The 15,689-nt window shown below is 32.0% G+C and overlaps 1 protein-coding gene across 2 annotated transcripts in view; it reads left to right on the top strand.

Moving 5' to 3' along the window:
- LOC120420377 (serine/threonine-protein kinase 10) overlaps positions 1–11,304 on the top strand; it is a 95,127-nt gene extending 83,823 nt beyond the window's left edge. For both annotated transcript variants that reach the window (XM_039583391.2, XM_039583388.2), the window contains one exon: positions 9,766–11,304. In XM_039583391.2, the coding sequence (XP_039439325.1) occupies positions 9,766–9,939 (174 nt within the window). In that variant the 3' untranslated portion in view covers positions 9,940–11,304. The remainder of the gene's footprint in view (positions 1–9,765) is intronic.
- The last annotated feature ends 4,385 nt before the right edge of the window (positions 11,305–15,689 follow it).

Below are 15,689 nucleotides of genomic sequence, written 5' to 3'. Positions count from 1 at the left end.
ACAGTCGCAGTTATTCATTTTTTAAAATTAGTGCCCATGTTTTCCCACTTTTGGAAAAAAATATTTTTGAAATGCTGAGAAAATTATTTATTTATGAGCAGTTCTCTAGGATTTCGGTCATTCGTTTTTTTTGTATTTTTTAATCCGACTGAAACTTTTTTGGTGCCTTTGGTATGCCTAAAGAAGCCATTTTGCATAATTAGTTTGTCCATAAAATTTTCCATACAAATTTGGCAGCTGTCCATACAAAAATGATGTATGATAATTCAAAAATCTGTATCTTTTGAAGGATTTTTTTGATCGATTTGGTGTCTTCGGCAAAGTTGTAGGTATGGATACAAACTACACTGAAAAAAATGATACACTGTAAAAAAAATTTGGTGATTTTTTTTATTTAACTTTTTATCCCTAAAACTTGATTTGCAAAAAAACACTATTTTTAATTTTTTTTTATTTTTTGATTTGTTTTAGAGGACATAAAAAGCCAACTTTTCAGAAATTTCCAGGTTGTGCAAAAAATCTTTGAACGAGTTATGAATTTTTTAATCAATACTGATTTTTTCAAAAAATCGAAAAATTGGTCGTAAACAAATTTCAACTTGATTTTTCGATGTAAAATCAAATTTGCAATCAAAAAGTAGTTAAGTGAAATTTTGATAAAGTGCACCGTTTTCAAGTTATAGCCATTTTTAGGTAACTTTTTTGAAAATAGTCGCAGTTTTTCATTTTTTTTAAATAGTGCACATGTTTGCACACTTTTGGAAAAAAAATATTTTTGAAAAGCTGAGGAAATTCTCTATATTTTGCCTATTCGGACTTTGTTGATACGACCTTTAGTTGCTGAGATATTGCAATGCAAAGGTTTAAAAACAGGAAAATTGATGTTTACTAAGTCCCACCCAAACAACCAACCATTTTTTATTGTCGATATCTCAGCAAGTAATGGTCCGATTTTCAATGTTAATATATGAAACATTTGGGAAATTTTCCGATCTTTTCGAAAAAAATATTTTCAAAATTTTTAAACCAAGACTAACATTCAAAAGGGCCAAACATTCAATATTACGCCCTTTTAAAATGTTAGTCTTGGTTTAAAAATTTTGAAAAAAATGTTTTCGAAAAGATAGGAAAATTTCACAAATGTTTCATATATTAACATTGAAAATCGGACCATTACTTGCTGAGATATCGACAATAAAAAATGGTGGGTTGTTTTGGTGAGACTTAGAAAACATCAATTTTCCAGTTTTTAAACCTTTGCTTTGCAATATCTCAGCAACTAAAGGTCGTATCAACAAAGTCCGAATAGGCAAAATATAGAGAATTTTCTCAGCTTTTCAAAAATATTTTTTTCAAAAGTGTGCAAACATGTGCACTATTTAAAAAAAATATGAAAAACTGCGACTATTTTCAAAAAAGTTACCTAAAAATGGCTATAACTTGAAAACGGTGCACTTTATCAAAATTTGACTAAAGTACTTTTTGATTGCAAATTTGATTTTACATCGAAAAATCAAGTTGAAATTTTTTTACGACCAATTTTTCGATTTTTTGAAAAAATCAGTATTGATTAAAAAATTCATAACTCGGTCAAAGATTTTTTGCACAACCTGGAAATTTCTGAAAAGTTGGCTTTTTATGTCCTCTAAAACAAATCAAAAAATAAAAAAAAAATTAAAAATAGTGTTTTTTTTGCAAATCAATTTTTAGGGATAAAAAGTTAAATAAAAAAAATCACCAAATTTTTTTTACAGTGTATCATTTTTTTCAGTGTAGTCTGTATCCATACCTACAACTTTGCCGAAGATACCAAATCGATCAAAAAAATTCCTTCAAAAGATACAGATTTTTGAATTATCATGCATCATTTTTGTATGGACAGCTGCCAAATTTGTATGGAAAATTTTATGGACAAATTAATGATGCAAAATGGCTTCTTTAGGCATACCAAAGGCACCAAAAAAGTTTCAGTCGGATTAAAAAATACAAAAAATATTGTTCTCGAAAACATCGGAAAATTTCATGAATGTTTCATATTTTAACACTGAAAATCGGACCATTAGTTGCCGAGCTATCGACATTAGAAAATAATGGGTTGTTTGGGTGAGATTTAGAAAACATCAATTTGCCTGTTTTTAAATCTTTGCATGGCAATATCTCAGCAACTTAGGGTCGTATCAACAAAGTTCAAAGAAGCAAAAAATAGAGAATTTTCTCAGCTTTTCAATTTTTTTTTCAAACTTTAAAATAAAATGAATACCTGCGACTATTTTCAAAAAAGTTACCTTAAAATGGCATTAACTTGAAAACGGTGCACTTTATCAAAATTTCACTAAAGTACTTTTTGATTGCAAATTCGATTTTACATCGAGAAATGAAGTTGTAAGATTTTTGCCACCAATATTTCGACTTAAAAAAAAATCAGTAATGATTAATAAAAATCATAACTCGGTCAAAGATTTTTTGCCCGTTCAGGAATTTCTGAAAAGTTGGCATTTGATTTCCCCTAAAACATATCGAAAAAAGTGTTTTTTTTTTTGCAAATCAAGTTTTATTGACAAAAAAAATTAAAAATAGCCAAACATTTATTTTACCGTGTATTATTTTGTTTCAGTGTAGTCCTTATCCAAACCTACAATTTTGCTGAAGACACCAAATCGATCAAAAAATTCCTTCAAAAGATACAGATTTTTGAATTTTCATGTATCATTTTTGTTATTTGTGTGTAAAATTATATGGACAAACTAATGATGCAAAATGGCTTCTTTGGGCAAACCAAATCCACCAAAAAAGTTCAAACAATTATTTTCAGTGAAATAAATAAAGGAAAGTTGCTTGCAAACTTTTAGTTGAGCTATTTATTACTTTGAAATAGTTAAAAACTTTTTATGCAAGCTGTAATTTATGATCAAATTGCCAATAGGCCGATGATAGAAATGCGATGGGAAAAGGTATATTTCCCCCAAAATTCCTTTTTAATCTTGAAATAGAATTTCTTACTAATTTCAAGGCTAAGGCGTAGTTTTGCCCATAACAATTATCAAATATTTCAAATTGCAAATACCCCAACATCCTCTTTGGCTCTAAAAGTGAACCAAGAGTTGGAGGTGGCCGTTTCAGGATGCACAAACGACGATGACGACGGCTGTTTCACAGCGTGTGGTCGCGCGCCTTTTCCATTAGGGTGATTGGCAGCGGACCCGTGTGTTACATGTCCGAGATTTTCCTGAAGATAGTCAGTTACTCTTTATCAGTGCAAATTCCGGAAAGATGTTGCAACGTAATCATGCCTGTCGGAGATAGTTTTCGTCAGCTGATTTTATTTAGAATTTCGGATGGTATTCAAGATATTTTGTACCACCCTTCCGCAAGCTGCATCAGCAAGATAAGTCGCGACTTTAGTTAAGCCATTTGTCAGCAACTTCAACGCGACGGGCGCGATAAGTTGCGCTTATTATCTGCGGTCGCCAACAATACTTCAGTGAAGCTAGCCCAAGTCGTAGCGACGCACACACCGCCCAAGATGATTGTTATTAGCGAGACAAGACAACAAACGCGTGTGAGAAAGGACTTGCTGCCGCGTGCAGGATATTAAAACTCAAGTTCATTGATAATTTTCCAGTGGGGTGACACCATCGCGCGTGCACGGCGGGAAATGTTTTGTTAAATTTACTAAAAATGCGGTAATTTTGACTTATTTTTTTTTACAAAAGTAAGCTAAGTAGCAAATAAAAATATATTTTACAATTATTTTTGAATTTGTACCAACTAAAGCCCACCTTGTAACCCTAATCGGTGCAACGCACCAATTGACGGCCGTAATTGTTGTCGCTTAATTTAGATTAGATTAAAAATTCCTCACGTGAGGTCGTGTGATGAATGAGCTGCCATGCGCTTGTCTGGCTGGTGTGTTAAATATGACAGGTTCTATGTTTTACTCTTACACGTTGATGTCGGTGATATCATTACGACGCTGTCCTGGGCAGGGTAATAAAGTTTTGAGTTTCCTATGATGTGTGTCTGTACGATAGTGATTGAGCTAATCAAGTTATTAATTTACATAAAGCGAAAGTATGTGCTAAATGTAGGTCACTGAATTCGCCGAACGACTAAATGTTTTGCTTCCTATATTTGTGTTTAGGAAGTAGATTTTCATTAAAACATTGTTGGGATAGAAATTTGTTGTTGAAACGGAGGAGCAAAAACGTCATTTTAGATTTTTTTTTTATGTATTTTGTTACCAAGGTTGTTAACGATAAAATTATCGAGGCTCGATAACGATAACGATAATCTAAAGTTTCACTTTTAGGGTTCAAAACCTTCCTATTTTCGCATAAGTTATATTTTTTCGTCCTATTTTGGCAGAAATACAATTTTTTAGTGATTTTGAATAAATTTTATCAGAAATCAAAGTTATCCAATGTGTCTGATTTTTTTTTTTTTCATACAAAAATGCATCGAAATTTTGTGCACACTTTTGCCCCGCAAATTTCTTTTTAGGAAAAATTATGGTAAAAAATAAGAAGAAGAGGAATTTCAAAAGTTCTTTAAGGGTTGGCTAGGCTAAACACTAGTTAAATGGTTTCAAAGATTTCGTGAACCTGAAGTTTTGTAAACCTTTTTTTGTAAATTTCAAATATCTGAAACAACGAAAGGGGCGGTACGACATTGCTCTTCCGGCCTTTCATTACTTGCGTTTAAATGGGAAGAAATGCCGTAAGAACAATTTCGTACCGCCCCTTTCAAATGTTGCTCCAGATATTAGATCAAAATGGCCCAAAAGTGACTTTTCCTTATAACTTTCACAATCTTCATTTTTTTCACTTTATTTTTTTAAATGCATAAAATTGACCCTAAGGCAAGTCGAAAACCCAAATATGAGCTTTTCAGGTTAAAATTAAGTATTTAAAAGGTGCGCACCTTTGCCTCGTACTACTTTACTTTTTTTCGAAAAAAATAAAATTTTCAATTTTTCCCTTATATTTTTTTGTAAAGCATTAAAACATTCACAAAATATCGTCATTTTTTGAAAATAGTTAAATTTCTATCATTTGCAATATGTATGGGTATCAAACTTAGCAAAATTTTATACTAAGCAAACAAAATTAAAATGTATGTTTGAAGCTTGCAAAATTTTAGTATTTTCAAAAAAAAAAAAAAAACTAATAAAGTGGAAAAGTATGCAAAATTTCGCTTCGTTGGACACCCATTTTAAAAATTTTGAAAATATGAGTATTTTAGAATAAATATGGAGCTATTCCAGCTTAAACCAGAAATTTTTCTGGTACTTTTGTACCCGACCCCCTATATAAGCCATTTTTGTGTATATAGAGCCAATAGTACTCGAAAATAACATTTGAGAAGGGCGTAAGGTATTTAAATATTTTTGTATTTTGTAATTTAAAAATTACTGTATCTCGAAGCCGTTCCGTCGTATCAAAAAGTGGTCAACGAAAAACTTTTAGGAAATTGGACGGGCTTTCTGAAAAAAATACACTGAAACAAAAATACATGCCCCAACTATGAGATTTTTTGATTTTTAAGTCTAAAACTTAAATTTACGTCACCACGATTTTTTTTCGTTCAAAATTTTTGAGGAAATAGCCTGAAATGTTACCAAAAGACTGACGAAAAATGCAGGATGGTATGTCTCTCCTAAAAAAAAATACAAAAATCATTTACTAAAACAGTTTTTTTTTGAAAAGTGGTCTAAACGTCAAAATTTTTAAAAACCGGTAACGGCAATCGATCCAATTTCCCATAAGTTTGTCTTTGACAGCATTTCAATTAGATTTAAGGGCTTACAGATATTAGCTTAATTACATTGCTAATAACTGAAAATAGATTTTTTTTCAGTGTGGTAGAAACCTGGATAGTAAATTTGCTTACGTAAATATAAAAACGAGTCTGCAATTATTAATACTGACAAGAAAGGACTTGGGGCGTAATCTAACTGCAAGTTCTTCCAGGATGCTTTCTTCGGACTTGCGCGATTGTGTGAGATTAGATTAGATTAGATTAGATTACGTAAATATAAAAACGAGTCAAATCAAAAAGCAGTCATAGGCAAACTTATGGGAAATTTGATGAGCTTTCCGGTAAAAAATTTTACGAGACTGAAAAACCAAGTCTATCATATAGAAATTGACAAAAACCACCAAAAAACCGTTTTTTCAACATTCTTGTTTTTAAAACCGCTGTATCTTCCCATGGATTGGACATGGGACAATGGTCAATATGGAGACTTTTATGTAAAATTGTAAAATTGAGACTTTTATGTAAAATCGATTGCCACTACCGGTTTTTAAAAATTTTGACGTTTAGACCACTTTTCAAAAAAAAAAAAACTGTTTTAGTAAATGATTTTTGTGTTTTTTTAGGAGAGACATACCATCCTGCATTTTTTGTCAGTCTTTTGGTAACATTTTAGGCTATTTCCTCAAAAATTTTGAACGAAAAAAAAATCGTGACGTCACCTTTAAATTTAAGTTTTAGACTTAAAAATCAAAAAATCTCATAGATGTGGCGTGTATTTTTGTTTCAGTGTATTTTTTCAAAAAGCCCGTCCAATTTCCTAAAAGTTTGTCTTTGACCACTTTTTGATACGACGCAACGGCTTCGAGATACAGTAATTTTTAAATTACGAAATACAAAAATATTTAAATACCTTACGCCCTTCTCAAATGTTATTTTCGAGAACTATTGGCTCCATATACACAAAAATGGCTTATACAGGCCTAGGATAACATGTCTACAAAGTTTCATTGAAATTGGAGAGGGTCGGGTACAAAAGTACCAGAAAAATCCTGATTTGAGCTGGAATTGCTCTATGGTAATTTGTGAAAAAATTGTGAAAATTTTAGCATCTTTCAAAAAAAAAAAAAACTTTAATGAATTGTAAAAGCATACAACTTTTTGCTTCGTTTGATAGCCGTATTGCAAATTATGAGTATTTCGAAAAAATAAAGTATTTGGTAAACAATATTGTGCATTTATGCTTTGATACTTATTACAATTTCAAAAAATATATTCTTGGTTAAAGTATTGAAAATTTGTAGAGTTTTTTTTTGAATAGGTCATATAAAGATATGAAAGACAATAGCGGATACGACCTTAAAAAAAAGCTCTAGATTTTAAAAATGAGTAATCGTCCATTATCGCCGATAAAAAAATAACAATAACGTTTTTTTAAGCCCTGGCGATCAATCCCGTTGATTGAAATATTGAAATTATTACAGTGAAGAAAACATTTAGGTAAATAAATCGCTCATGAAATTGCTTTAAGGGTGTTCACACTGGGTTTGTTCTGCTAAGTTGTTCAGTTTGTCTAACTAACTTCCACCACGTGTGTGATATCAACTCACATAACTTACTAACGTTTGTTACAAGGTGTTGGTGGGTGTGTGCCTATGGGATTTGGGTAGCATCTCCAGGGTTGTTACGGACGGCGCGGATCGCGCGGATGGCGCGTTTCGCGCGGATAGCGCGGATTTGGCGCGGATTTGCTGACTAATTTTGCTCAGGCGCGGATTTCGCGCGGATTGCAATTTTGATAAATAAATAGATAAATAGATAGAATTACTTTCAAGTTATTAAGAAAAATATTATCAAGAATTACGAGAATTTGTTTTTTTTTCATTGAGTGCAATTTCAATTTCTTATTAATAGATTTTTTCTGAAAATGTTTGTTTGCATTTTCTTAATACGAACCGTCGAAAAATTAAGATGAAGATTATGTAAAAATATTTTTTTAAATGTATGGTTGAGAATTTCTTAAATAAAATTATTACTACACTTAACTCATTTCTTAATATATCCGGCTTTGAATATGTAATTTCTTTTCAGTTTAGAGTAATGTTTTTTTAACCTTATTTATTTTTAATTTTATAGTGGATATATTCAATTTGCCTTTGAATTTTAGATGGGATTGACCCGTAGATTTTTTTTCTAAATTTATACATTCTTGGCGAAAAATAAAAAAGATCTGAACATTTAAAAATTTATGCTCCATCATTCAAAATTAAAATTTAAAAAATTCAAAACTTTTTTTATATTTTAAAAGTTTTTTTAATCAAAATTTTTAATATTCAGATAATTTTTTTTCGAATTTCTAAAATTGTAATTTAAAGAAAACTAAATTTCTAAATTCAGAATTTTAAAAATGTGAAATTCAAAACTCCAAAAAACTAAAAAATCAAAAATTCAAAATTTTAAATTATCAAAATAAAAAAAAATCAAAATATAAAAACTAAAAAAATATTAAATTAAAACAATTTTGAATACAAAAAAACGGAAATCTAAACAATCTCAAATAAAATTTAAATTCTTAGATTCTTAAATTCTCAGATTCTTAAATTCTTAAATTTTAAAATTCTTAAATTCTTAAATTTTAAAATTCTTAAATTCTTAAATTCTTGAATATTTAAATTCTTAAATTCTTATATTCTTAAATTCTTAAATTCTTAAATTCTTAAATTCTTAAATTCTTAAATTCTTAAATTCTTAAATTCTTAAATTCTTAAATTCTTAAATTCTTAAATTCTTAAATTCTTAAATTCTTAAATTCTTAAATTCTTAAATTCTTAAATTCTTAAATTCTTATATTCTTAAATTCTTAAATTCTTAAATTCTTAATTTCTTAATTTCTTAAATTCTTAAATTCTTAAATTCTTAAATTCTTAAATTCTTAAATTCTTAAATTCTTAAATTCTTAAATTCTTAAATTCTTAAATTCTTAAATTCTTAAATTCTTAAATTCTTAAATTCTTAAATTCTTAAATTCTTAAATTCTTAAATTCTTAAATTCTTAAATTCTTAAATTCTTAAATTCTTAAATTCTTAAATTCTTAAATTCTTAAATTCTTAAATTCTTAAATTCTTAAATTCTTAAATTCTTAAATTCTTAAATTCTTAAATTCTTAAATTCTTAAATTCTTAAATTCTTAAATTCTTAAATTCTTAAATTCTTAAATTCTTAAATTCTTAAATTCTTAAATTCTTAAATTCTTAAATTCTTAAATTCTTAAATTCTTAAATTCTTAAATTCTTAAATTCTTAAATCCTTAATGTCTTGAATTCTTAGTTTTTCAGAAGAAAATATTTCAAATTTTGGAAATGCAATTAGTTTCGGAATGAAATTTTAGTGAGGAATTTGGAATACAATCGGTATTAAAATTCATAGATTTTGAATTTTTAGAATTTGGAAATCTTAAATGTAGTTTTATTAAAATTTTACATTTTTTTGAGCTAATATTTTCGAAGTTTAATTTAATTGATTAGATATTTAAAATTTGTTTATATCTAATCTAATCGAACACAAACGCAGCCAGTCCGAAGAAAGCATCCTGGAAGAACTTGTGGTTAGATTACGCCCCAAGTTCTTTCTTGTCAATAGTAATAATTGCAGTACAAAAAATAAAATTTGTTTATATTGTTTTAAAATTTTCTATTCTGTTTACATTGGTCAAAATTATTGTAGTGTCCCTTGAGGTATTTTAAAATGGATTTTTTGCTTTCATTCCTTTAAACTTAAAACGAGTTTCATTTTTTTTATAAAATACTTCGGTATTAGTTTTTTTTAAAATAACATTTCTTGAATGTTGGTCGCGATTTTTTTTATATGGCACGTATTGAGGTTTCGGTCGGCGCGGATTTGGCGCGGATTTTTTTTCGACTTTCCCGTAACAACCCTGCATCTCTTTTTACACAAAGTTTTCGCAAAATTTTAAGTCAACTAAAATGAGTTTCCCACGCTTTCACCAACAGCGCCTCGAGGAAACGTTCGCCCAGCAGCAGGAGGAGATGGAGCAGCTGTACGGAAACAGCATGGTGCCGATGATGCCGCCGCAGTCCCCGCAAGCGCACGACCTGCTCCAGATCGGCTCGACGCGGAGCAGCATTTCGTCGTACTCGGACGGTGGGGGCATGGGGGCGGCATGACAAAAGGGGACCGCCGGCTGTGGCACCAGCACCAGCGGCAGCGGCGGCAGCAGGATTAGGCGGTAGAGTCAGAGTCAGAGAGAGGGAGATAGATACAATCGCAGAAAGTTGTATGAACAGAAATCGAACAGAGAGAGAGAGAAGAGCAAGGAACCGTTTTGTGCAATTCAAAGCTGGAGAGCGGAACGAGAAAAAATCAAACGAATCAATGTGTCAAAGTTCAGTTAGTGCGCAGCTACACACAAACACAAACACGCGTTATTTGATGGCAAAGTTTTGTTTACGCTAGGATTACGTTCAACAAATAGTGTTAATACTATGTTAGGATCTACTTAACCAAAACCTAATTTATACCTTAATCCACACCAAGCAAGCAGTAAACAGTTTTTAGCTGAATACTAGGTAGGCTAATCCTTATTTTCCTTCGACGGAATGAATAATAAGAGCATCCTGAGCGCATTTTGCCAACCCTTTAAACAAGTTTTTAATATTTATTATACAACAACAAAAAATACACGAATATAGCAAAACACTTCCGAGAGAGACTCTTGTCAATGCCAATTTTGCTACTGTGTCTTTTTGCAGCATTGATAACAAATAAAAAATCGTACCAATCACAATCCCGCTTCCCGGTAAATTGCCAAAAAAGAAACCCTGTATAATTATTTGCATTTGTACATAATCTTATTTCTACTCTGCTTTTAAACCTCTGTACCAGATTAAACATCGTTAACGTTATTTTAAAAGAAAGAAAAAAAAAGTTGTCATAGTTTGATTTTAACTGTTTCGGTCGTGTTGCTTTTTTAAGATTAAAGATTACTTCAAAAGTGTCTGTAAATATGATTTTTCAACAAATCCGGTTAGGTTTGCAACGATCAGAAGGGAAAACTATTTTGCCATTATTGTACGTCCTTGCTTCGTTGCGCCTAGCCTGAAAAACGAATAAAGAAAATCCTGATTTCCTACCCCCCTCCCCTTCAATACGTATACAATTTCTGTGAGCGAGTAAATTGAGTTTGTTAAATTCCCCCCTAAAATGCGCGCACTAGTTAGCTGCTGTGTAAATAGTTTCGAGAACCGACGAGGTTCGGGTTGTACACACAAAAACAAATCACATTGGGGAAGGACCATCTTCCTAAATAACAGTAAAAAGAAGAAACTGAAGACGGGGACGGGAACGAATCGAACGTGGTCAAAGTTGTGAGAGATAGACTCAATGATAGAACGAGACAACAGTATATAGATGATCAAATTGATGCAACGGAAGAGAAAGTATTTAAGAAGGAAAAAAATCGATAAGAAAAATGCATATTAACAGTATATATACATAGATAATGAAATATAAAAAAATATTTTTATTCAGTAGCGGGGAAGCGTTGAAAATTATCCGAAACTCCCTTGGCTGAAGAGCCTTTCCCGAATGCGGACGTAAGAATTGAGTACCTTGGAGCGGTGCCAAATATGAGTATTCGGCATTTTTGTTATTTTTATAGTTAATTCTTCTTATATTTCAGATATTTAAACGTTGTGATTCCTGAATTAATGTTTCAGTTCTTAACTCCGAACGCCAAATATTCAAGATGTAACGATGACGGATTTTATCAACTCAACAAACACGGATTCACCTTAAACTAGACGGCAGCTATATTTTCATCACACTGACATATTGATGACCTGAAACTAAGTAAATAAACGTTACTCGACTATCCTAATAGAAGTATCAAAGCTTGCGTGATTCTCATTCAATCAATTGTCTTGAATGCTTCTTACAAAAACCTACACAAAAGAGATGTTATTTATTTTGTTAAACTAACGGTTTATCAGATTTCGACTCAAAAAGCACGCGAAGCAGGGTTGTTACGGGAGAGCCGAAAAATAATCCGCGCCAAATCCGCGCCGACCTAAAATCCAAAACCGCGCGAAATACACGCCATATAAAAAATATTGCGACCAACATTTAAGAAAATTTATTTTTTAATGAAGAAAAACTAATTCAGAAAGTATTTGATTAAAAAATCTCGTTTTATGTTTAAAGGCTCCAAAAGAATGAAAGCAATAAATATATTTAAAAAAAATCCTCAAGAGACGGTCAAGGCAAGGGTAATGAAAAAAAATCTTCAAAATAGAAAATGCAATATTTAAATACCTAAAAATTTAACTTCAAAAATATAACCTCAAAATTAAATCAAAATCTAAAATTATAATATGATAAAATTTTAAATTTTGAAAGTCTAAATATTCATAATCTAAGAATTTTTATACAGTTTGTAATCCCAAATCCTCGCTAAAATTTCACTCCGAAGGAAATTTTATTTCCGATATTTAAAATAATGTCTTCTCATAATTTCCAATTCTCTTACATAAAATAGGACTACAACAATTGTGGAATTCAAGAATTAAAGAATTTTAGAACTAACAATTTAAAAATTTACGAATATAAGAGTTAAAGACTTTAAGAATTTAAGAATTTAAAAATTTAAGAATTTAAAAATTTAAAAATTTAAGAATTTAAGAATTTAAGAATTTTAGAATTTATAAGCTCAAGAATACTAAAATTATTGTAGATTTGAGATTTTATTTTCTATATTGTTATGAATTTGATATTTTTTAAGTTTGGAAATTTTGACTTTTTAATTTTCATTTTTTTTTCAATCTTCAAATTTTCGATTACCAAAATTTTTGGTATTTTGAATGCCAGATTGCTAAAATTTTGAATTTCGAATTTTATTAAATTACAATTTTAGAAGTTTCGAAAAAAAATAATATTTTTTTTGATTTTTTTTGTTATAATAAAAATTATTAAATCAATTTTTTTTTCAAATTTTTGAATTTCTGAAGCTTTGAATTTTGAATAATCTGGCTCATATTTGGCGCCCACCAGAACAAGCCCCAATTATAGTTTTTCTTATACATTCTAATGTTTATGTTTTCGAGAAAAAATTGTATTTTTTGATTTACAATATTAAAAATTGAATAAATCCAGTGTAAAATTAAAAATAAATAAGGTTAAAAATCATTACCCAAAACTCAAAAGAAATTTAATATTCAGAGCCGGAGATGTTGAGAAATGACAAGAAACATATAAAAAATAATTTCTACATAATCTTCATCTTCAGTTTTCGACGTTTCGTGCTAAGAAAATACAAACAAACATTTTCAGAAGAAAATTCAATTAATAAAAATTATGAAATTCTTGCACTCAAAGGAAAAAATAATTTATTTATCAAAATTGCCATCCGCGCGAAATCCGCGCCTGAGCAAAATTAGCCAGAAATTACGCGCGCGATCCGCGCCGTCCGTAACAACCCTGGAAGTGACCAGTCAGCGTGCACAATTTTCCTTATTTTCAACTTATGGAAACAGAAAAGTCAAAGTAGTTATGTCACATACATAACCAGAATGGCGTAGACTACGTAAAGTTTTGATATGTGAACCATTTCTTAATTTTGATGAATTAGCTAGACACTTGAAATACATTAACGGGATAAGATCATGAATGCGATCGGTAAATTCAGTCGGACCGTGTACGTACCGGTTGTTGAAACAGAATTTATATATGATTCGAATTGACTTTTACTGAAAGAGATGGCAAATCTAATGCGAACAAAACCGCAGCTACCATGTAAACATACTTTGAATGTGTTGATAAATCTTTGACTAGACAACATCGAATGGAGGAAGGAAAGAGAAGAACGAAAAACGTTTTTTTCGCGAACCGAGTGAATGTTTGGTAGCAGAATGAGGGGGAGGGCAGCCTCAGAAAACTGTGCAATCCGTCACTCCAGAAGTAAATCGTGTCAATTCAATTAGAGGGAAGGAAAATATAAGCGTTTGACGGATGACGCAGTATTCCAGGGCCTTCGGCCCGGGTTTCTAGGAGTTGGGGGCGAGAGCAGCCTCAGAAAGCTGTGCAGACCGTCGCCCCCGAAAACCAAAATTTGTTCCTGAAATTTAAACTGTAATTATTCATTGCGCTGCCTCGCCCCGGGTGGGACGAGGGATGGGAAGTGAGGGAACTCCGAAGAGTTGGAAAGTTTAACAACTAGAATTTGGAAGTTTCACAACCACGGCTTGACCCACGAGAGGCAACTTTTCGGCGAGAAGGAGCAAGCGCGCGCCCCATCTTGTTGCTGCCTCGTCCCGGGTGGGACGATCCAAACGGTCCGGCCATCGAGAGGCAACTGGCTGACGGTGACGACGAGAAGGCGATGCGCACTTCTTTTGCAGTTCTGGTCTCTGGCCTCTCTCTCCTGCTGCTGCTGCTCTGGGCTGAGCTTTCCTTCTGCTGCTGCCGGTCCGACGTCTGAGACGTGAATGATAGAATGGGCTGAGCGCGCGTTCTTATATATGATTCCGGTCTGCTACTTCCCCTCCTTTTTCGCGACCGACACTCGGTCGCGTTGCTCGGATGATTTTCCCCTCAAAATAGGTACTTGACATTCCCGTCCGTGAGTGGGAAGCGCTCATTTTGCTTGCAAAATCTCTGCTTTTTGAAAACATTTTAAAACATTCAATTGTTTCAATAGTAAAACTATTTTGCCAACAATGAAAGTTTTATAGCAAATTGCTGAATAATTTTCGAATCGAATGGAATCAAAATCGTGCCGATTCGATTTGAGGGAAGGAAGATATAAGCGATTGACGGATGACGCAATATTCCAGGGCCTTCGGCCCGGGTTTTTTGGAATGACACCCCAGTACCTTCGACAAAGACGTAAGCCTACGTCAAAAGTGCTACCAACGTAGCCAATATCAACTATGTGAACAATTCTCGGGTTAGTTTTCAAAACGTCGTAAAAGCCAAACCCCTCAAGTGGGGAAAACCGATGAACAAGTTTTCGACCATTATTTTAATTCTTATTAATATGTAAGTGGGTTTCAAGGGCATATTTTTAGTCAAAATCATTGCTTTGACTATTAGCTATGGTGGCCATATCAAGTGAATTAAAATTTTTGACAATTAATTTGTGTTTTAGCCTTGTTTTACCACACCAGGTTGATTCGACCTTTTACATGAGCAAATTGTTTCATACGTCCCTGTACTTGGGACTTTTTTTTTGTAAGGATGACAATACGACCATTGGCAAAATTTATTTATTTTATGACTAAACCACATTTAAATCAAACATTATTATTTTGAACATCGTTTCAACACCCCCCGCAAAGAGGGCAGTCGATGTTTTGTGTTTTTGGAGGAGATTGGGAGAAAACATCGCAGGGGAGAAAGGTCCAACTGACAGATTTTATTCTCCCTCTCTCGCGTTGGCTCATACGCTAGCTGAGAGCACGAACAAAATGACGAATTACCACTGATTTGTTTATCTTTTCTTCAGCAGTGGTCTATAGGACCTTGAAGAACTCGGGGTTACTGGAGTTTTGAGAGGGCGTTTATGCGTGATAAGATGGATGCGGTCATTATCGCTTGTTCCTGAACAGATTATGTAACTTGATTTTGTGTTGGTTTAGGCTGCCACACAAAATGATGATTTTGGGGGAAGCTAGCCGTCTCTTCCGGAATAAATGACTGAAACTGGGTTTTGCTGGCTGGAAAATTGGAAAATATTCTTCGCGCATCCTTTAAGTCATATAATCAGCGCAATATTTTTAACGGGATAACAAATATTCATCTTTTTTCGTAAAAACTCATGTGCGCATAATCATAAAGCAATTAAAACTGAACTTACGTCCTTTTTCTATGAGCGTAAGTACATTTTTGAAATTATCAGTACTTACGACCTTGCATCACCAAG

The sequence above is a fragment of the Culex pipiens genome, chromosome 2, assembly GCF_016801865.2.
Source record: "Culex pipiens pallens isolate TS chromosome 2, TS_CPP_V2, whole genome shotgun sequence".
Taxonomy (NCBI): domain Eukaryota; kingdom Metazoa; phylum Arthropoda; class Insecta; order Diptera; family Culicidae; genus Culex; species Culex pipiens.
The sequence above is the reverse complement of the archived record's forward strand: the minus strand, read 5'-3'. Positions and strand labels throughout refer to the sequence as shown.